Raw genomic sequence first — 22,891 nt, 5'->3', positions numbered from 1 at the left:
CATTATGCACAAAATTACTTTTGGGGGACAAATAAAGATAAAAAAGACAACAATGTAAAAAGAAACAACAAAATTAAAAAAATATCAAATGAAGGCAAAAAAAGAGAAAAGGGAGAAAACAATAATAATGGAAGAAAAAAGTAAAAGGATACAAGACTCCAAAGAACACAAGCAAAGTGAGAAAGGAACGAAAAGTAGGAAAAAATCGGAAAAATGGTGGGGAAGAAAGAAACAAAGGAGGAAAAAAATAAATGAAAGAGGAAAAAATAAGTGAATGAGGAAAATAGCAGGTCCCCTTTCAATATGACCCTACGGATGCCTATCATGTCATTTAGCTAGCATATAAGTTCCTGTTTAGCCTTTTCTGTACTCAAGTTGCATGTGAGCAGGGCTTCTCTCCTTTAAAATATGTGAAAACTACGCTAGGTAGCTCACCTTCTTCATGCTGATGTAAAGTGAAAAGGAAATCATGTCTATTGACCGTGTCTGAAATAATGTCTGCCCGGACGACCGGGGCGTGTATCTTTTCCGTCGAGGGTACAACTTACAAAACGTCTCTCAATTACAAAACATCTTAAATGACTGATACTGTACATAGGTAAATATGTTGTCAACCATATAAGAATCTTTATATAATTTTCCATTGAATTGAAATCGTAAAATGTTTTCTGTCAACATTCCTAATAAAAATTCATCATAGGAGCTCGCTCTGCTTTTCCATGATGCAAATTCCTCCTCCATAGGTAGGTTTTCCTGCTTTAGATATAAAACTCTCTGGCTGAAAAAGGGGCCCACTCCAAAAAAACAAAAGTTTATAGATTTTGTTGGTATTTATTGGAGGTGCCTTGACACCAAACCTAGCTAAAAGCACTCTCAGAAGCCTAAAGTAAATTTTCACAAAAATTGGTTCAGCTGTTTCTGAGCCTATAAGCCACATACAAACACACACACGCATGCATGCACATCAAATTGGGATTTATTTAACAGTCTAGAATCCAGTTATATCTCTGGACACTCTCTTTCTCTCTCTCATATATATATCGATACATATCTCTCTCTCATATATATATATATATATATATATATATATATAATCTCCTTTGTCAGTTCGGAAGCTTGTGTTTTTGTAAAGATTTTGCAATTTGTGTGATACAACACTGTATTTTTTGTATCAGATTTATTCGCTATGCATCTAAGGACGTGCAGTAATGCTAAAAGGAGAAGCAAAATCATGGTAACCATGGAACCAAAGCTTGATATAATAAAGAAATAGGAAAAAAAGGAAGAAGGCAAACACATCGTTACCCTTGCTAAGGAATATGGTCGGAACCAATAGATGATCAGAACAATTATAAAGAATAAGGGTGAACTCCACTCTACCAGCTCAAGTCACGTCACACCAAACATAAACAAGATTTTATTTTTCCTTTACATGTTATTTAATTCATACACACATAACACATAGTAGTACATACTGTATATTATTTTGTTACTTATGTTTAACAGTGAAATACAATTTATTGTTTTTACACATTAGAACACATAAGCTAATTATGTTTGGAATCTTTTGATAGAACTTTATCACACTGACGGAGTTAAAAAAAAAAGTATAGTCAAAATTTAGAGGGCAATGCTGGATTAATAATAATTATATCATCACTGTTTATGAGAAAAATGACTAATCTACATGTTTGTGACCATTTATTTTCCATTTTACATAAAAATATGACAAGAGATGGAGATATACCTTTTTTTACATGTCAGATTCTAAAAATGAGCCTCGAGGGGCAAATGTTGGAACATGGGTTATATTATATACTAGGGGAGGGGTCAGCGGATCGATCCAAATATCGATATATTCAATAATAAGCAAGTACTTGGATCGGATCGATACTTTTGTCCTGGGATCGATACTTGACCCCTACACCAATTTTCTAAAAGTGCTGCTTCTGTATGTGGATAGTGCAGTCATTCTTTCTCTCACATAGCGGCCTCGCCCACGCTAAGTGTATACCTGTTTCTCTGACTGACAGTCACACTTTTAGCACCAGTCAAGCAGAAGAGAGGACAAAATTAACGCGAGCATGCCTTATCAGAAGCTAAATACGACAGAGGCGAATGGGAAGCGCAACGCGGTGTAGACTTTTTTTTCAACAACAAAATAGCACAATAAAAGGTGAAATTTGTGTGGTACAGTGGTCTTCAACAAAAACAAATGGAGAAAGTTCACACCTAAAAAGAGCAACAGGCTTCAATAAAAAAATGTAAGCATGTTACTGTTCCCAAACAAAAACCTGTAAATCCGTTGTCACTATGACAACAGAGTCAAAAGGGCTTTTTTGTTACATTGTTGATTGTTTTGGTTTGACTCTCTAGACCATATGTGTCAAACTCAGGCCCGCGGGCCAAATTTGGCCCACATTGTCCATAAACAATTGATTCAAGACTCTAATACAGTCTCACTGAATACATGGCTCATCTAACTTTAATTGGTGGCTTAGGTGTGACGATCTTATTTTATTCTATTATCACACGATTTTCTCATTAATTGGCCCGCAAGATCATATCAAATGTGCATTAGAGCTGGCCCACGGTATGTACTGTGCTGCTAATACTACAAATCCCACAAAGCTTTGCTAGTATTTTGGCGCGCAGTGAAAACCCACCAAGCGCTCTTTACTTCCGTTCACAGTCATTCATCCTTGCCGCATCGGACAAATTAACAATTTCACCCTCCACAAAAATGGCCAAAAGAAATATCGACAACAGGACCTTTCCAAGACAGGTGGGAGGCAAATTATTTGTTCACGACGAGCGCTCTACCTCCTGAGCTAATGCCGCCCATGAAACATGAAAAGCACAAGGACCTGGACCAGGGGTCAGCAATAAATGATTGGTGAAAAATTAATGCCATTAATTGCGAAAAATTAATGGAATGGTTGCTTAAATACATAAATCCATTTATTGCAAAATTTAAATAATTAGCAATTATTGCGAGTTTGCGACCCATTAATTGCGAAAATATTCGGGTTTTTTGTTAGTCGATTGCGTCAACAAACGTGCAAATTTTCTCGCCGCGCGAGCATTTCGTATGCGGTCAAGGGCACATACACGCACAATCGGGACAGTGCATGCATACGCGTAAGCTACCGTGTTTCCCCCATTATAAGGCCCAGCTTTTTATGAGAAATGAAATTCAACCTTCCTGCAAATAAGAGGCTCATATTACCTATGAAAACCGTAGATATCAACGTTATTTAACAACGGCAATGCTTTTCTAAGAAATTTTTAGCGAAAATTTATTACTTTTGCACATATTTTTATTTCAAAACCTCAATTTTTGACGATGATTTTGAAGTAAGGCCGGCCTTATATTCGGGGAAACATGGTAGCTGTACGTACATAGTGTGGTTGCAAAGCAGCTTTTTATTGGTCGGGACAAAATCGGGCTTGTTGATTAGCTCACGTTTTGCCTCAAGCACGTACGTCGTGGATGCACATACGCACATGTTGTACACCACTACTATTACGCTGTATTAATTGTAATCTTCGCACGGTTATGGGACCGAAGGAAAAAATGGTTAGAGAGTACTTCACACAGATTGATGTCGTCAACGGCAAATGGCGCTGCTCATGTGGCGCCGAGCGCATCCAACGGCGCAACACCGGTTGGAGCAATTTGGAAAGCCACATTAAAAGTCAGCACTTGCAGAAAGAAAGTGATGCAAAGAAGCAGGAGTCATCCAATCCTGGATCGATAGAAAATTTCCTGTCGTCACCTTCAACCGTTTGCCGAAAAGGAATACGAATCTTCAAGTGGCTGCGGTTGGTTTGTATCGACCTGGAGCCTTTCAATGTTGTTGATCGGCCTACCATCAGGGACATCAGCAATACGGAGCCAATCTGCACAAACACCTTAAAGAAGTATTTGGCCTTGGTGACACAGGGTGTGCGACAGAAAATCGCCTTCGATCTGCCATCCCGATTCGCGGTGGTATTCGACGGATGGACTTGTTCTTCCGATTATTACGTTGGCGTTTTCGCCTCGTATATAAGCCCACGCGGTCGGGAAAGTGCTCTCCTCGGCTTCTCAACACTTTTGGATCCCAAGGCACAGACGGCTGAAAACCACCTGGTGTTCATCAAAGACATCCTTAGCAGGTACGGCAAGTCTATGGCCAACGTGGTGGCGCTTTGTGGCGACAACTGCAAGGTGAACAAAGCCATTGCAAAGCAGTGCAATGTTCCTCTGGTCGGCTGCGCCTCCCATCGCTTCAACCTCGCTGTCAAAGAACTCTTGAAGCCCTACGAAAAGGTGAACTTCTTTTCTATGCTGCTTACTTATATCTCACAATATCTATATTGAAGACAGAGTGCACTCTGTCACAGCAGTTCCACAATATTTTTTTCACATACCCCACGCGGCCACGCCTTCTATCAAAGGAATTTTACGCAAGGCGATTTTAAGCTGCTCAAATTTAGCATATTTCTTATTTCCTGCTTTTACTTTTTTAAGGTACTCTGTAAGTTGAACTCCTTGATGGCTCGCCTGAGATACAGCACGCTTAGTGCACTACTGGATGAGTACACAGACCTTCGACCGTTGACGAGAAATGAGACACGGTGGTCAAGCACGGCAAAGATGGTGCGCAGGTTCTTCGAGCTGCAGAAAATTCTTGCAAAAGAAGTTTTCACCACCGACCCAAGGGTGATGGATTTACTTCTCAACGCAGCGGATGTTCATAAACTCACTCAACTCAACGGTGATTTGGCCAAGTTGGATTCTTTGACGCTTACTTTGCAGCAAGAAGATCTGACAGTCACAGAGGCGAGGTACCTCTTTGATGTTGCAATGTCGTCCCATCCTGCCATGGCCCATCACCTCAGCCCCGACGCCGAAATCGTTCAAGCGCCTATGTTTGAGAGGGCTATTGTGAAAATTCAAAACCAAAAACATGGTCAACTTACGACAAAAGAGCGTCAAGCAGTGGAGGCTCTCAAAGTCACCGAAACTGCACCGGTCGATGAAAGTCCAATAGATGAGTCATCGGATATGGCCTTCGGCCAAAATTTGATAAAACGGCGCCGCCTGAACATGATGCTGCCCACCTCTGATCAATTTATCGATACAACATTTATACTGCCAACTTCCAACATAGTAGAACGCTTTTTCAGTGCTGCCGGACGTGCCTATGCGGATGAACGGTACAACTTGTCAACAAATTGCCTAGAAGCCCAACTTTTTTTGTTTTCTAACAACCGCTTCTGGGACAGCGAATTTGTTTCCCACATCGTTTCATCTAATGAAAATCTCTAACATTTTCACCATCTCCGATGTTTCTATGTTGTACACATTTTTGTTCATAAATGAATGTGTAATAAATAGCAAAACCTCTTATTACTAAGGTGTCTTACTGCGCATGATAATGTTGGCGTGAATGTTCTATCATTCACTGTTCATCTAACCTCAGTTAGTGTTCAGACAATTCGCATATTAACTTAGGAGGAATCGACAAATTATAATTATAAAACAAGCCCCAACATGACGGTAGCTGATGTGATCACCAATAACTCAGAAGATATTTTTTGTACTAAAAGTAAAGATTAAAGGGACCAGTTTGTTCGACCATATTGACACGGCTAGTATACCATTAAATTACCAATTAATGGCTAGAAATCCAATAAATACCCATTAATTGGCCTTGCCGCAAAAAAAATAATTTTAATTTTTTCGCACTTAAATATTATTTTTTTTTCCAAAAATCAATTAATGATGAGCCCTGCATGGCTCTAACCAATCCATAATCAGGGCTATTATCAAGAATAAGAGGGAGATTAAAGGAAGGAAATCCTCTCAGGTGACAGTTTTAAAATTTGTTTTATTTAAATCCACCTTTGTCACAGTCTCCTCCCCGTGGGTTTGGAGTCGATTACCATAGGTTTTTAGCCCGTACTATCAAGCAATTTTACTTCACGCTCCCAACCCCAAAATGGTTTAATTTCATATCCTGGGGCCTCACGGTCTATATTTTCCACTGGCAATGAATGAGTTAAAATATTCCATTAAATAGGAGTAAAAAATTTCAGACTTGGCATGACATCTTTTAAAAAAATAATAACATTACTTGCTACACAGATTTACCTGTCCATGTTTAAAATATTACCTCGATAAGATGTTTACACTTCCCCATGAGGCTTGAATACACAACAATGTATAAATGTAGTTATATGTTACAAGAATATATATTTTTGATGGCGGAAAGGATAAGCCTGTTCGGCCAAGTTCAAGTTTGCCACTCCCCGTGTGCAAGTCAATAGAAAAATGCTACAATGTTCTTGTGAAGAGGATGAGTGCAGGGGAGGCAGTGTTCCATTGACATGTGCTCCATTTTAAGGTCTCTCTCTTTTTGCTCAAGGGACCGTAATGGATTGAAGCCTCAACATCTTACTTCTCCTTTGCCGAGGCAGCAAAGACGTCTCTCTCTTGTCTTTCTATGTCCCTTACTCGCTGTCAGTCTCTATGTCTGAATCAGACCACTGCACCGGGCTCAGCTTGCCACCCTGCATTGCGTATTCGATGACCGCTGTGTAGCAGAAGTAGTACTGGTCCCAGGTCTGGATGCTGAAAGCCCTCTGCGTGCGCATGCGCCGCACAGTCTGGTGGATGTCCACTGTGCCGATGTCCTCCAATCTGGACAGGCAGATGTCCAGTGTGCAGAAAGTGCCTGAGGAAACAAAAATGGTGAAAATATGCTACAACATCAACCAGTTAATCACGACAGTGTAGGTAGATTGTGAGGGAATGAAGGTCTTTCAGTTTGTTTATAAAGTGATAATCGCGCAGTCGACACTAGACACATTGTGCTCCCCCCGGACAACAATATTACAGCCACGTCCACTTTTGGGGCACCCCTCTTATTGTAGACGAAAGTGCATGCCCCTTTGGGGATGTATAGCATTAACAGAATAAACATCAGCCTATCATCTCCTCACGTCACTTGATTGATATACAGGGCAGCCAGTCTGACATCTGACGCATGGGTCATAAATGTGATGGTTAAAATGAGTTCAACGATCATAAATAACTGCAGTGAGACAAAGTTTAAGTTGAATATTTGTTGATATGAAAAAACAGGCATTAGAGGCATATAACACAATATAAAATATACCGTATTTTCACGCCCATAAGGCGCACACAAGTCTCTGATTACATTCAAAATGTGAGCCGCGTCATATTACACAGCACGCCATTTTGGCGGACGTGACAGAGGACAGCAGTGTAGGTTTCCCGGCAAAAATTGGAAATGTGGGAGTCGCCGCTATCGTTTGAATCGCGGGTGTTGCCGTCACGTATACAAACAAGCAAATGAAGAACGGCTGGATGGACGAAGGCATGATGAAAGAATGGCTGAAGGATGTGTATGTCAAAAGACCAGGTGTTTTTTTTCATGCCGCCCCTTTGCTCTTGATTTGTGACTATGCGTGCCCATCTGACAGCCGATGTGAAAAAAATAGTGAAGCAAATAAACTCCGTTCTTGCTATCATCCTGGGGTGGCTGACGAATGAGCTTCAACCACTAGACATCGGCGTCAACCGGGGGTGCCGAGAATTGGCCCCCCCTAGCTGAAGCGCGTATACATCAGTCACGCAATGTCACTAAAACCACTTACTATCTCACTTTTTGGAATGTAATAGCAAAAATGTCACAAAAACATTTTGTCTCGTACTTGTTAAGAATGAATATTGTATAGAAATTACTTAGCGAAAATGTCAGTAAAATTACTACGTCTCTTATTTGCTGGAAATGTGATAAAACGGTAATGCACATTTGGCATCTTTATTTTGCCTTTTCTTCCTAATATCACTGGTGTTTAAAATGTTATACGCTCTACCATAAAGCTTATCACGCTGAAATGAACTGTCAAATTATCAACAGATAAAACAGAAGACAAACGGTTCTGATTTTTCATCATCATCAAACGTAACACATGAATAAATTGTATTCTACTTTAATATAAAGATCTCGTGCGCTCTCCCGCTATGAAGAACAATTCACGTAGCGGGGTGGGAGCAATGAATGACTGAAGGGGTGTAGAGTTTCACAGAATGGGCGGAAGCGCGGGGCGGGTTACACCACAATTTGTGAATGGATTGCGGACGCGTGGTTTCTGCCCAGACTGTTGTTCTATCGTTTTCAAAAGCTAGCACAATTCCTGAAGGACCACACAGGACGGAAAGTGACTCGGCAAATTGAGTTTTGGTGCAGCTTTTCATGTACGAGACGGAGGATGAAGAGTTCGAATGCTTTGTCTAAAAATGTGAATACCAAACTGTTTGGTCTTTTTTTTTTTTTTTTTTTACAATTTGGTTGTATTCTTGTGTTTTACTTTGTGATAAATACTGAATAAACCGCAATCAAACTCAGTTTTGTTTCAGGTGCTTTTTTAAATAAATTTTGATACGCGCACTTGTTGCTGTAGTGAAGGCGGTCGCGTGAGACTCGCGTCTATTAGGCCAGGGTGCCATAAAACCAGACAAAAAAAAAATCATTCAAGCCCAGGAGTGTGTGCCCTTCAAAACAGTGCGTCTAATGGGTCTGAAAATACGGTAATATCATATATTACATAATATACATAGGCATATAACATAATTTTCATTTAATATATTTTATGAAATTATCGTCACACAGTGAAATATACCGTATTTTCCGGAATATAAGGCGCACCTAAAAGCCTTTATTTTTTTCAAAAGCTGACCATGCGCCTTATAATACAGTGCGCCTTATTTATGGATCAATTTTAAAATTGCAAAGTTTTCCAACTAACTTGCAGCCGCCGACTAGATTTTCCCCCGAACGCCAAGTAGTATGTGGTGTATGCTGGGATTTATTTACCGGCGTTTCATTGGCTAACCAATGTGTCAATCGTCATTTGAATCGATCACTATTGGCTAGTTATTCGGAGGTCAAGGGGCGGATCCTTTTTATCATTTACAGGCTGGCATTAGCTTGAACGGCAAACAAAGCCTGCAATTGGCCGAAAAAGATGTGTCAATCATCAGTTGAATCTATCACTATTGGCTAAAGTTATTCGGAGGTCAAAGGGCGGATCATTTTTATCATTTACAGGCTGGCATTGGCTTAAACGGCGAAACAAAGCCTGCAATTGGCCGAAAAAGATGAATGTGTATAGCATGTGGCTGACGGCATAGAGAAAGCATTTTTTTCTATTCTGTATTTGTAAATATTGTATTCTCCTGGATTTACTACCCTCACGGATATAAGAGGACATTGGCTGCACATTATTATGAACACAACAACTTCGGTGAGCTACTCCGGATTTTATATTGTCCCTGTATCTTGTTTCAGACTGAACTCGATGTTTCTGTGATAAGCGGTGCAGATAATGGATGGAATGGAGTGTCTATTTTTAAATTAAACTCAATTCCAAGTGTTTATTGTCATATGCACAGTAAAGTTGCGAGCGAAAAAGAAAATAGATATTAAGGAATGGTTGGCATTTCTTGAATCCCAAGACTTTAACCTTCCGAATGATGGAACGATGCATTTGAGTGACATCGTACGGACAACGCATCCGCACGTGTTCTCGACACGTATTTGCGTCTTTGCAAGCTTTCGGAATGTTAAGGGGGTAACAAGTTGGACTGAACTATCTGACTGTTTTGTCGACGTTCCCATTGTAGCGCCTTATAATCCGGTGCGTCTTATGTATGTCAAAAATAGGACCAAAAACTATTTTTTCGGGGTGCGCCCTATAACCCAGTGCGCTTTATAGTGCGGAAAATACGGTAATGCACTGAAGGATTAACCTTTGTCTGGAGATAAGGATTAGAAGCTGTGTTTAATTTTGTCTTAAAAAAATGATATGGCTCTCACATTAAAAAAAAAAAAAAACTATTTTGCGTTCATAGCTTTATGATTCAGAAGGGTTCCCGACCCTTGATGAAAAGGAACAGACAATGTTGTTTGTTTTCTAATATATCTCAAATTTGCATTTACCTGTCCTGCCAATGCCGGCGCTGCAGTGCACAACCACAGGAGGGCCACCGGGAGGCCCCTTCCAACTGGAGCCTATACTCTGAAGTGACTTGTCCCGCTGTTGGAGTACATTCTGGCGGAAATCCAACAAGGCCGACGCGCTTTTGGGCACCCCGAAGTCCGGCCAGCTGACATAGAGGTAGTGGCAAACATCCCGTCTGTCCCCAGACTTGGAGAAAAAAACGCAATGACTTTTTAAGTCATCAGGCAACAAATTCACACTTCAATAGCAGGATATATGGTTTAATATTGTGGTCACACTTTAAGAGTAAAAGTATGTCAAAACATTGTGAAGCGGTTTATTAGGAGAAAATAAATATTGGTGGATTGCCTAAGCAGCAGGTGTCCACAACTCACTTGTGTGTTATAAAGCTCCAGATGTGAGAGTTTGAAGTCCTGGAAGACCTGGATATGGGTGTTCCTGACCAGGAAGAATCCATGTTGCTCCGTCCTGCCTTCTTCCAGGGGCCAATATTGACCGCACTTGACACGCCCTCGCTCCACCACTCTAACACAAACAAAATAGCCGTAAAGGAAATGTCGTCCTCACTTTTTGTAGATCTCCCAGAAAAAAATACCTTGTTGTCATGATAATGATAAGTACCATCTGCTCCCACACCATGCGCCAAAAGTCCCCAAATGTTTTGGGCAAAGGACCTGAGGAACACAAATGGTATCGGACTTCTCAATAATAGAAATAGGGGAGAATTTCATGAAATATAATCAAGTGTTTTACCCTGAGTAGCAATGTATGCCTTTCTCCTCTTGTAGCCATCCATGAAACTTGCATTGATGTAATCTGAAGTCTGCAAAACCAACAGCAAAATAGTGCGACAACCCTTACAGCAGTCAGCTTTTTCCATGCATTCAAAAATACCTCGTCCTCGTCGTCACAAAGGTGGCAGAGTCGCACTCTGGATTGGTCTAAACACAGAACGTCGCTGTAACGGTTCTTAAGCTGATTGGATAGTTTCCTGAGGAAAACATTTTAATAAATATTTGCAAAGCTGTATAATGAAGGCAAGTGGCGATCATTTCTTACTTTGAGTAGTCAAAGGTGCCCGCAGGAGGCTCTTTGCGTATCTCCTCGTATTCCTGATAGATGCCTTTCTTCTTCTTCCTCTTCACATGATCCACCAGCTCGTGCATGGACATGCCCCCCTGTTCTGGCATGTGAACAGACTCCTCCGAGCAGCAGTCCTCATCATCAGGACCCCATGACGAAGACAAATTCTGCGAGGCAGACTGGTGGGGCGGTCGGGGAAAAGATTTCTGTGGCAAAGGCGGCACGATCTCCACTTCCTTACCCTCCTCGTAATTTTTCACAACATGTTCACTCAGAGGTCTGTGTGCTGCATCGCTATCGTCTTTGTGAGCAGGGGTGTCAGGGGGAGTGACCGGCTGGAGTGGACCTTGGCGCTCGTTCAAATTGGAATCAGAGTTCGGCCCAGCTGAGCCGTTCCAGTGTTGGTGCTTTCTTTGTTGCACGTTTGTGGCAGGATTCGGGCTCAGCTGAGGACGCCATGGACTCCTGCCCTCATCAGCACCGCAGTGACTTTGCAGGTTTTCATTGCTATTGTCGTGATAGTTAGAGTTACCCACAGCTAGCTCGGACCCCAGCTGGGCACTTTGATGGCTGTCGGTCAGTGTGGCACTGATGTTTGGAGGTCCTTGCTCGAGGCTGTACGAGTGAAGCAGGCTTCCCACGCAGTCGTGGGTGTCGTGTACTTGTGTGTCACCCTCCACGGTGTTAGCATTGATGCAGAACTGGATCCAGGCCACATGGCTATATTGGGAAGTTCCACCTAGGTGCTCTGGGAGTGAGGAGACCGGGATGTGACTGGCAAGTTCATGAGCCTTCACAGTACACACCTGGAGGATGGAAAAGATACGAAACACATTTCACTTCGTAGCAAAACATCTGATCTCAAAAAGGTGAATTATGACATCATAGAGGACCAATGGAGCATTTCCCATACACAGGAAAATTCTGGCAGGCCTCCAGGGTTTAGTAGGTCCCCCCCGGAGTTTCATAAACTTGTATTATTGAAAACATAATATTTTGAAATGTACATAAATGCAAAGTTACATAAATGACCTACATAAATGATCGCAAAGGCCATTCCGAAACCAGTCTTGTAATGCTTTGTGGGTGTGACTTGTTTGCTGTGGAATTGCCTTTCATAACTACTGCATTTATGACTTAGGTCTCACAAAATTTAAAGGAAAACATTGCAATCAAATACCCGTTCTCTCAGCTTTTCACGCACAAAGAGGCGTAGGACTGCGAAAGGTGCTCGAAACCATAAAGGTGAGGAGACGATGAAGACGCATTTCAAACGAGCAGGAAACGCCCCCTAGAGGAAGAAAACCGTCAGTAGTCAATGAGTGAGGTTTCTTCGCATAAGATCAGTGTTTCCAAACCTTTACTGAGCAGAGGCAATGAGTGAAATGTTACAGAACAAAGCAGGCCACAGACGGTCTTAAAATCTAAGACAGGACAAAACTTTAATCGAATAATGCATACATCTGCAATGAATATGGTGTTATTCATGGATATTTTTTAATGACATTACCAGGCTTCAGATTTGTGCTTGTCAGTATATTAAAATATTTATAGTACATATTTTAATTAAAAGGTTAGGGGCCACTGGAGTACTTTGACTGACACCTATAAAAAGTAATTATAAAGTAAGGCTGGGTTGTATGACAGAGATGTAATTTTTATCTGTATGTCTAGACAATTGCAATTTTAATTGTTTTGAACCAATAAACCCCATAAAAAACTATTTTGAAAAAATGTGTTTATAAAAATTCAAATTAAACTTCTCAAATAAAATTCCTACTGTCAATTTCGTGATTTAGGAAATTTTATAATTGTAGTCAAATTAATCAAACCAATTTGATTTATTGCTCAGTCCAATTAAAAAGTACAGGTGGTTCTAGGTATCACAAGTGTCCGTCTTTTAGTTAAAAAAATGTGTGATCAAAGGCCAGCCAAGGCAGTCATATCCAAGTGTTGTTTGGTAAGACACTGAACCTTAAATTGTTATCTATGATGATCTTTATGTGCCACAGCAAAGTGGTTGAGGATCACTGATCTGGGTGCACTGTAAAAAAAACGACAACATTACTTTCACTCAATTGTGTATCTACCTTAAGCAAATTGAGGATTTTGACACAGAGATCATAGTCAAAATTCCCATAATTGGAGTTGGTCATGTCATAGATAAATAAAAGTCCTTCTCTCTGCGTTTGAATACTGCAGGGAAACAAAAGCATTTAGAAACCCAAAACAAGTTTCAGCTTGTGCATTAAGAAAATATGGAGTTGGCGATTGCTTCAGTTGGGGGTGTGTCACCTGTCTATGGCTTTATCCAACTGATAAATGATGGCCTGCAGCACGGCTTTATGAGTGGTCACGTCTGGCCTGTAAAGACGAGCTGTAAAGAGGGCGAGCGCGGCACCATTTGTGTCACGTCCGGGCTGGAGGGCGCATAACATGTAAACCAAAGCGAAAAAAGAAAAGGAGGCATACAAAGAAATAGTATCGTACGTGTATACAAATCTCTGTGCAGTTCGAATAATGAACATCTTTTTGGTCCACTGACTCCACCACTCACTAGGACGGTGAACTTTCCGCTGAGTAGCTCGGAACGCAGCGGCTCCTCGTTGGGGTTGATATTGATGATCCCCTCCTTGATTCTTGTGTTCTGATATTTTATTTTTGTAGTGGGGGAAAACAACAGCATTAGTTTGCAGTACGGTAGTAAATGTGAAAGGTTCTGCAATATCTCACCAAAAGCTCATGAGTACAGTAAACCCAAGGGATACTACATTAATTCATTTTAAGGTGGTGTTCACAAAGTGAAATTGCCTTATAATGGAGATAAAAGAATGATGGTAATTATGTAGCTAATGCGTTCCTAACACCTGGAGGACAGATAAAAACATTGTAATAACAAAATGTAGTAATACCTATGTGTATATCAGTAAACAGCAAAGTAAATATATATTTTTGCATAGAAAAAAAAATAAATTTAATCTACCTATTGTGTGACTTACCTTAAGCTGGTGAGTGCAGTAAAAAAAAATCAAAGTGTCCTGCCCTTAGAGTGTAAGACACAGGTGTTTTCAGAAAGCCGGCAAGATTTGGTAAGCTAAAACTGGTTGAGGGCCAAATATTCAGCCTGAGGAGAATTACACTGTTCAAACATTGACTCTTAACATTGACAAATGTAATAACACCCAGAATGACTCAGTCAAAGATTTAGGTGTCATATTTGACCCCAACCTGTTCTTTCAAACATATGTTAAGAATATACTCAAACAGCTTTTTTCTATATTCGCAACATTGCCAAAATTTGCCCTATGCTGTCTCAGTTGGATGTGGAGATTATAATTCATGGGTTTGTTACCTCCAGTCTCGATTACTGTAATGCACTACTCTCCGGTCTCCCAAAGTCCAAAATCAAGAACCTTCAGCTAGTAAAAAATGCTATAGTGAGGCTTTTAACTAAGACAAGAAAGTTTGATCACATCACCCCGATTTTAGATAACCTGCATTGGCTCCCTGTTAGCTTAAGATGTGATTTTAAGGTTCTGTCGGTATTATACAAAACCATGCATGGACTTGCTCCCTCTTTCAGATTTAATTTCCCCTTATGTTCCTTCGCTCTTAAAATGCTGGTCTACTTGTGATCCCAAGAGCCAAGAAGAGAGCCGCAAGTTCGAGAGCGTTCTCCATTCGGGCACTGGTGCTGTGGAATGCTCTTACCCCTGAGATTCGATCTGCAACCTCAATGGAACCGTTTAAATCTAGGCTTAAAACAAAATTCTATTCTATAGCATATGAATAACCTATATTTCATGTTGACAATATTTGTGTATTATTTGTTATTGCAACATCCATTGCAGCCTGGTCATCCTGAAAGAGGGATGACCTCATGTGCCGGTCACTTCTCGAGGTTTCATTTTCCTGATGTTGAGGTTTTGTTGTTTTACCTTGCCCTTATGTAGGTTTTAGATCAGGGGATGGTGTAATAATAATATGTGGTCTGTGCAGCCCTTTGAGACTTTGTGATTAAAGGCTACACAAATAAACATGACTTGACTTCAAACAAATCCATTAAAATCCAATAAAAAAACATTTTGAAGAATTTTAAATATTGGATTTAAGACATTTTAATCACAATTAAGGCTTTATTTTTAGAATCATGAATTCAATGCCATTTAAGACTTTTCAAGGATCCACAGGAACCCTGGCCTTTGTAAGTAGAGGCAATGTTTTCCCGCTCAGGTACTTAGTAACCTGAAACTTTCGTATGTAGAGGTACCACTGTACATATGCAAGAACACTAGTTTTTAGACATGTAAAATAATTTGCTGCTGTAAAGATGGGTTGGGGGGGAAAAAAACCTTACCCCTCACTGTGAAATAAAAATGTCATGAGCATAACCGTATCCCGAGAGTCTACTGCATTTCATTGGTGTCCCAAGTCTGGGCCCAGCTGTACCTTGTATGCTTGGAGGAGTTTGACGGCTCGGCTGACGTCAAACTTGCGTGCCATTAGAAACTTGACAGCTGTTGGTTGCGAGACAAGCCCAGCGCATTGTGGGTGATCCCTGAGATGCACCTCACTCAGGAACTCCTCCACAGCCTGGAACACGACAAAGAGTGATGAAAATTGACGTTAAAAAAATCCAAAGGAAAATGAGACGACCGTGAGGAAAGTAATTTTGAAAGCTTTTCCACAAATTCTACCTTTTCTTATGTAATCAATTTCGATCTGATTATTGTTATGATGCACTTAATGATATGTAAGCAAGATGGCGGCGCACATGGATGCTGCGGCTTTTTGCTCTCAAGCTGATCTATTTATTACCGTTCTCTTGTCTTTTTTGCTTTCTTTTCTGGACACATGCGTGGCCAATAACACTTATAGTCGGGAGGAAATTATTAAATTGGGAGTGAGTCTGAATTTCGACTTTACGGGCACTTTTTATTCCACCTATGATATCCCGAACGAGACACGAAGAGACCCAGGTTCTCCGTGGTCGGCCACTCCACCTACGAAGCGACATAGACGGCGTAGGCACAGAAAGCAGAAGTGGGGTTGTCGTGCGGGGAAGTGTGTGAAGTGTGCAAAGCCGAAGGAGCCACATCGGCGAAACGACAGAAAAGGACACGAAGAAGTGCCCAATTCCACCATTATTTCTTCATCGATCTTGCCGGTCAACCGACGCCTGAAACTCAACACGCCCGAACGGCGACGTCTTGTGACAATCTCTACAAAGACTTCAGCTAAGTTAAACGATTCAGCAAAGCTAAAATTTGGTCTTTTAAATATTAGATCGCTTGCTCCTAAAGCTTTACTTGTTGATAATATTATTCGTGATTACAAACTTAACTTGGTTGGTCTATGTGAAACTTGGTTGAGACCGGATGAGTTTTTACCGTTAAATGAGGCTTCTCCTCAAGACTTCGTGAGCAGCCATGTAAGCACGCTCTTTGAAGAAGGGTGGCAGTGTCGCGCTAATTTCTGAAAAAAAACCCACTAAAATTTACTCCTCGTTTCTCTAATAATTATAAGGCGGTTGAGGCTCTTATTATGCGGTCCTCTCTATTGTCAATTTATGTAGTAGCTATTTATCGCGCACCAGGGCCATACTCAGCTTTCTTAGATGAATTCTCTGAACTTTTGTCTGACCTAGTAACCTATGCCGACAAAATAATAATTATGGGGGACTTTAACATTCATATGAACTCCCCACTAGGTTAACTTACTGTTGCGTTTCGGTCTCTAATTGATACATTTGGTTTTAATCAACTGGTTGATTTGCCAACTCATAAAGATGGAAACACGCTAGACTTGGTTCTGACTCGAGTTTCAACCTCAAACATGACTGTGTTACTGTGTATTACCGGTATTTCTGATCATTATTCAGTTACATTCGAGGTGCTAGCTAAATGTAGTACTAAAAAAACTGAAGGACTTAGCGGACGCAATATAAGCACTGGCACAGTTTCTGAGCTCTCTGATCTTCTTTCAGGAGCAGTTGCGTCCTTTCCTTCATGCAAAAGCTCTGTCAACTCACTCATGAAGGAGTTTAATGCTACCTTGGCTAGCGCCCATAAGGCTTAAATTACGGCCTAAAAGACGCATGCCTTGGTTTACTGATGAAACTAGATCCCTTACACAAAAATGCAGGAAATCTGAAAGAAAATGGCGCGCTACCAAGCTTGAGGTTTTCCATCAAACCTGGTGTGACAGCTTGTTAAAGTATAAAGCGGCCCTTGCCTCTGCAAAATCAGCCTACCCTTCGAAAGTGATTGCGTCACAAAAGAACAACCCCAAAATTCTTTTCCACACTGTAGCATCGCTTACAAGGCAACAGATTATCCCAGTAGCTCCTACCCATTCAGCCCATGACTTTATGGTCTTCTTTAATAAGAAGATTCAATGCATACAGGAAGAAATTTCTAAAGACAGTGTTAATACATCACATTTTAAAGGGCAGAAATCTATATATGCATGACATGGTGGCTGTCCAGGGAATTTGTCCCGATTTAGTGAACTGTCACTCGATAATCTTAAACAGGTGGTGAATACGGCCAAACCGACGACTTGCCTGTTCGTCCCGCTTCCAAGTTCGCTTATCAAAGGTCTTTTTGGGGTCCTTGGACCTTTAGTTCTAAATATTATAAACATATCACTCTCCTCAGGTGTAGATCCAGTGGCTTTTAAGTCCGCTGTTATTAAACCTACACTGAAACGACTCAACCTTGATCCATAATGCTTATGTAATTATAGACCTGTGTCAAACCTACCGTTTCTTTCTAAAGTACTTGAAAAAGTAGTGGCACAGCAGCTGAATGATTTCATATCCGAGAACAATCTTTTTGAATCAATGCAATCAGGATTCAGGGCTAACCACTCTACTGAGACAGCTCTGATTAAGGTTACCAATGATCTCCTACTGGCAATGGACTCTGGCGCTTCATCACTTTTGCTGCTGCTGGACTTAGTGCTGCTTTTGACACAGTGGACCATAATATCTTACTAGAACGGTTGGAAAAATGGATTGGTCTCTCAGGAACCGTCCTCTCATGGTTCAGATCCTACCTCTCAGATAGGACGCACTGTGTTAAATATGGCGAAATGACATCTGAGACCTTAAGTGTTACCTGTGGTGTTCCGCATGGTTCAATACTTGCCCCCCTTCTTTTCAGCATTTACATGCTTCCATTAGGTGATATTATTCGCAAGTATAATATCAGTTTCCACTGCTACGCAGATAACACTCAACTATATCTTCCGTTGGAGGAATCTGCCACACTAAATTGTGGAAGTTTGGAGGCCTGCCTCACTGAGATAAAAGAGTGGATGTCACTCAATTTCTCGCGTCTTAACTCTGAAAAGATCGAAATGTTAGTTATTGGTCCATCTAAATGCCGTGACTTGTTCTCAAAAACTGCTGTGAACATTGACAAATGTCACATCACACAGAGTGACTCAGTTAAAAATTTAGGTGTCACATTTGACCCTGATCTGTCCTTTCAAACACATGTGAACAAAATTACTAGAACCACTTCCTTCCATCTTCGCAACAATGCTAAAATTCGTCCTATGCTGGCTCAGTCAGATGCGGAGATTATAATTCACGCGTTTGCTACCTCCCGTCTTGATTACTGTAATGCACTACTCTCCGGTCTCCCGAAGTCCAGAATCAAGAGTCTTCAGCTGGTACAAAATGCCGCAGCGAGGCTTTTACCTAGGTCCTCCTATTATTATACAAAATCATACATGGACTTTCCCCCTCATATCTTTCAGATCTGATTTCCCCCTGTGTCCCGGCCCGAAGCCTTCGTTCTGAGAGCGCCGGTCTTCTGGTGATCCCAAGAGCCAAGAAGTGTTGCGCAGGTTTGAGTGTTCTCCATCCGGGCACCGGTGTTGTGGAATGCTCTTCCCCCTGAGATCCGATCTGCAACCTCAGTGGAAATGTTTAAATCTAAGCTTAAAACTCACTTCTACTCTATACCATATGAATAACCTAAACTGCTTATGTGTAATAACCTGTGAAGCCCTTTGAGACTCTTTGTGATTAAGGGCTATACAAATAACAATGACTTGACTGGACTTTTTTTTTTGGTTTTAATCGTGCCAATCAATATTTCTTAATAAACACAATATACAGACTACGATCGCGACACTTCGGAACCGCAGTGCTTAGAAGCATAGGAATATTCGAGTTCGCGTTCACGTGAAGGGGACTCCGATTATACAGGGGAGTGGGAATTGGGCCCAACACTGGTGTTTTCCGCTTCTGTGTATGCGTTGCTGCACGTTGACGACATTTACTCAACATTTCAGTCTTGGGTGGTCACAAAGGGGGTGGAGATAAAAGACGCTAGTTGTGAATGTGAAAAATACTCGCAAATATGAAAAACATTCATGATAGGCCCAATTTTCGTTCCAGTGTGTGGACTTTTCAAAGTTAGGACTTTCGTGTTCAGAGGCTCTCACCGGTTTCTTATCGAATCAGAAGGCGAGGGGTGGGTGACGTCAGGGATAGAAAGCAGCAGAGTAAAAAAAAAATAGAGGCTCGTGCTGGGTTTTGCTCAGTGTTGTGCTTAATATGGGCTATATGGACTATTGCAATACAGATATCCATTAAAACACCAAATATCGTGCTGATAATCGATGACCTTGGGTATGTACATCAGAACAATGTGCCAAACTAAGAAAGGTTGAAGAACATTTGATTTTGGGTGTTTTTTTAACAGTTTTTTGTGTTTGTTTAGGGTGGAAATGGCACAGAAAAGTACAAGCTCAGGTGTACTAACATAGCGTAATGTAAATTTGACGACAATTTGTATGCAGAAATTAATTCACATTTGAATGTACTAATCTGGCTTTGATCCATAATAAACGCATGGAAAAACAAGGGAACCTCATCGCTCCATCCTTCAACACTCTACAACAGGGCAGAAAAAGTATTTTTGAAGCTGAGGGCTACTTTTTTGTTACAGGTTAACACCAATCTGATACCCTTTTAAACTAGAAACTTGTCATCTTTTTACTATATTTTTAACATGTTATTTCCAGGTTGTACTTAATATAATAAGGGTTGAAATCGGCTCATTTAACCACTCACTGTCCTTATACAAGGCAATGTTTTGCCTTGTATAAGGACAGTGAGTGATTTACATTTATAAAATTATAGGATAATAACAAATACAGAAATGATCATACGTTTAAAACACCGATATTGTCAATGATTTCTCATGCCACTTAGAAATCAAGTATTCTAGAAAAATGCAATGACCCATCACCAGCAGTGAGCTATATTCAGAAACGGCCCGCGGGCTATTCAAGTGTTCTAGGTGCTGCATCTTGGACACTTATTTTCATCATAATTACTTTTTCATACATCAGTACAACATGTCTCTTCTCGATTTTTAATTATTGCTTAGACTACTGTAAACATTATTTTCCATTAATGAAGTATTGATTTTATCTTCTATCATTAATGTCAAGCTTGCTGAACTTGCAAAGCTGCATTGACAGGATTACGAACGCTGGGAGTAGCGAGTCACTTCGGGAGAATTTTTCTCTGAAAATTATTACACTACTTAATCACTCTTCCCCAGGAAATGAGAATGTTGTGATAGTTATACATGTTCTGTAATGCAATTAAAAATAAACTTTATACAACCTAGATTCAAGTACTTTAATAAACAGTAAAATAGCAATAGTATGAATCAAAGAAATAAATTAAGCACATTTAAAGTATTTTTAACAGGTTCTGCGGGCAGAACAAGAAGCTAGCACATAGAATTATTTGTTAGGAGCTGCAAAAAAAAAAAACCACTTTTTACTTCTACTGGAAAAATATTATTCTGAAGTTACAGTACCATTTGGTTACTTTACCCATCTCAGACAAGTATGCATTGAAAACAGCCTACAGAGTACATTTTTGTTCTCGTCAAGTCAAGTCATGTTTATTTGTATAGCCCTTAATCACAAAGCGTCTCAAAGGGCTTTTAAAAAAAACATTTTGCCGTACAATGCAAGCCATGATTTGGTTTTGTACATTCTCTCTTTTACTTCACTTTACTCCATAAACCAATTTTTATTTTCTGGTGTAAAAATAGTCTGCAATGATAGTAGTTATAATCTGTGGTTTGTGCGGCCCTTTTGAGACTCTTTGTGATTAAGGGCTATACAAGTAAACATGACTTGACTAGTTTCATTTAAAAAAAAAAAAAAAACAACAGGGACGCTGCAAACATTTTATTATTTTAACATTGCTGAATATGGCTGAATACACATATATCAAACCCCTGCGGACCACATCCGATCCATGAGTTTTTCTACGGCCCATGTTGATCTTGATTCATTATTGTCCTATACACTGGGATTTGTTGTGTAATTTTTTTTTCATTGCATGTTACTTCTTGCACTTTATTTCATTGCATTTCATGAATGATTGAAAAATGCAATTATATTTTATTTACTTTTTGCTAAGATATAAAATACAGGCTACTAATGGTGCCTGCATAATACCGTCTTCTTTCATGTAATGTTCATGTGATGGGGATTTTTAAATCAAGAAAATTGGTCTTTTGTGCCTGATGCACATAAAAAATACTGAGAGAGCCATAAAACATATCACTATATTAATCTGGTTGGTTGGATCCCTTAAACACATGGGTTGTGGGGTGTATCTTGAGCAAATACAGCCTGGTGGCGGCCATCCCTATCCAAGGCAACGTATGTTTCCACCCCATCTCAAACCGGACATATTGGAATATAGTTGTGAGCTATTCAGTGGGTTCAATTAGCTTCATTTTCGAATCTGTCATCAGTTGGCTTGCAGCTTAAATTTCTTTTATCCAAACCATCTGTCCGTTTGACTATGTCACCCCTGACTTACTGGTAGAGGTTTTCATTATTTGGACTATTTTGAGATAGGATATAAGAGATGTTTTTGCCATTAATAGCAATATTACAGCAACAAAAGACTTACCTTATTTCAGTTGATTTGTAATGATTCCTGAATGTGTTGCTTTTTTCACTGCATTGCAAATTATGAAAGAACTCGATCATATTAATCTAATTTTCTGAGACAGCCCTGTACAGTTTGGTCAGGAAAAAAATAGAATGCTGTACTTCCAAAAACACCGGGACGTTCATTTCAATTAGATCACGGAAACGATATCTATTTAAATTAAATTAACAAAATAATTATCTCTGTGACAGAGAAGCTGCTAGCATTTACTAGCTGCATGTGGTAGCAGAATGCTAAAGTTGGTTAGCACTGTGTGTCACGCTAAAAAATTGAGAAAAAAACAATGACATATCTCCGGAGGAGAAAATTAAAAAAAATTCAATAAATTGTAAAAAAAAAAATCATTTTTAACAGATATCTATAGGTAAAATAGCGACTATAATGAGCTTTAGGTGTCTGCAATTTTGACAAGCAACATTGCTTTGCTAGCTCGTGCTAACCGCTGTCTTTCAAGCACTCCGGACTGAGACGCCCTAGAGGAGGACTCATTCAAGCCAAGGAAGCTTCGCGTTCCCACAACAGTAAAAACAAATGAAAAAACTACGAAAAACTGTAAATTGTTCTTTTAGTTGACAAAACCGGATAGAACAGTACATACTTGAAATAAACTGGATAAAAGTTCGTCTTACCAAGAGTTCCTGAGCTGTCAGGGCTTCCGCCATCTTAACGCCTAGGCGTCGCGAAAGGCAGAACCGGGCGTTAAGGGACGCCCCTCATCGGCGCCCGGTCACGCCCTTACTTACGTCAGGGACAAGCCGC

General features: G+C 40.3%; 2 protein-coding genes across 5 annotated transcripts; one reads left to right on the top strand and one right to left on the bottom strand.

Moving 5' to 3' along the window:
* The first annotated feature begins 4,154 nt into the window (after positions 1–4,154).
* Positions 4,155–5,320, top strand: LOC148361922 (uncharacterized). The gene is made up of 2 exons (XM_088342773.1): positions 4,155–4,315; positions 4,517–5,320. The coding sequence occupies exons 1-2, from the start codon at positions 4,175–4,177 to the stop codon at positions 5,315–5,317; spliced, it is 942 nt and encodes a 313-aa protein (XP_088198899.1). The 5' UTR covers positions 4,155–4,174; the 3' UTR covers positions 5,318–5,320.
* A 539-nt stretch (positions 5,321–5,859) lies between these two features.
* On the bottom strand, positions 5,860–22,891 carry ptpn9b (protein tyrosine phosphatase non-receptor type 9b). Of its 4 annotated transcripts, none has more exons than XM_088342761.1 (13): positions 22,762–22,891; positions 15,574–15,717; positions 13,682–13,771; positions 13,420–13,544; positions 13,215–13,320; positions 12,305–12,415; positions 11,101–11,930; positions 10,936–11,032; positions 10,795–10,864; positions 10,637–10,715; positions 10,416–10,566; positions 10,020–10,227; positions 5,860–6,725 (listed from the first exon to the last, which is right to left on the bottom strand). In XM_088342761.1, exons 1-13 carry the CDS (start codon positions 22,792–22,794, stop codon positions 6,502–6,504), a joined length of 2,268 nt encoding a protein of 755 aa, XP_088198887.1. In that variant the 5' UTR covers positions 22,795–22,891; the 3' UTR covers positions 5,860–6,501. The 4 variants fall into 4 exon arrangements, with proteins under 4 accessions (XP_088198887.1, XP_088198888.1, XP_088198889.1 ...); XM_088342762.1 differs by having other exon boundaries at positions 12,329–12,415; XM_088342763.1 differs by lacking the exon at positions 22,762–22,891 and adding an exon at positions 22,091–22,687.

The sequence above is a fragment of the Urocampus carinirostris genome, chromosome 8 (assembly GCF_059441175.1).
Source record: "Urocampus carinirostris isolate Australia breed hairy pipefish chromosome 8, RoL_Ucar_1.0, whole genome shotgun sequence".
NCBI classification, from domain to species: Eukaryota; Metazoa; Chordata; class Actinopteri; order Syngnathiformes; family Syngnathidae; genus Urocampus; species Urocampus carinirostris.
The sequence above is the reverse complement of the archived record's forward strand: the minus strand, read 5'-3'. Positions and strand labels throughout refer to the sequence as shown.

What these genes read in the sequence shown, in the direction of transcription:
- ptpn9b (XM_088342761.1), bottom strand. Translation starts at nt 22,794, where the DNA reads ATGGCGGAAGCCCTGACAGCTCAGGAACTCTTG. An exon ending in AAATCCTCAATTTGCTTAAG is followed by an intron (nt 12,416 to 13,214) that starts GTAGATACACAA and finishes TTCTTCCTCTAG; the next exon opens with GGGGCGTTTCCTGCTCGTTT. An exon ending in TGGAGCTTTATAACACACAA is followed by an intron (nt 10,228 to 10,415) that starts GTGAGTTGTGGA and finishes TTTTTCTCCAAG; the next exon opens with TCTGGGGACAGACGGGATGT.
- LOC148361922 (XM_088342773.1), top strand. Translation starts at nt 4,175, where the DNA reads ATGGCCAACGTGGTGGCGCTTTGTGGCGACAACTGCAAGGTGAACAAA. An exon ending in TCTTGAAGCCCTACGAAAAG is followed by an intron (nt 4,316 to 4,516) that starts GTGAACTTCTTT and finishes TACTTTTTTAAG; the next exon opens with GTACTCTGTAAGTTGAACTC.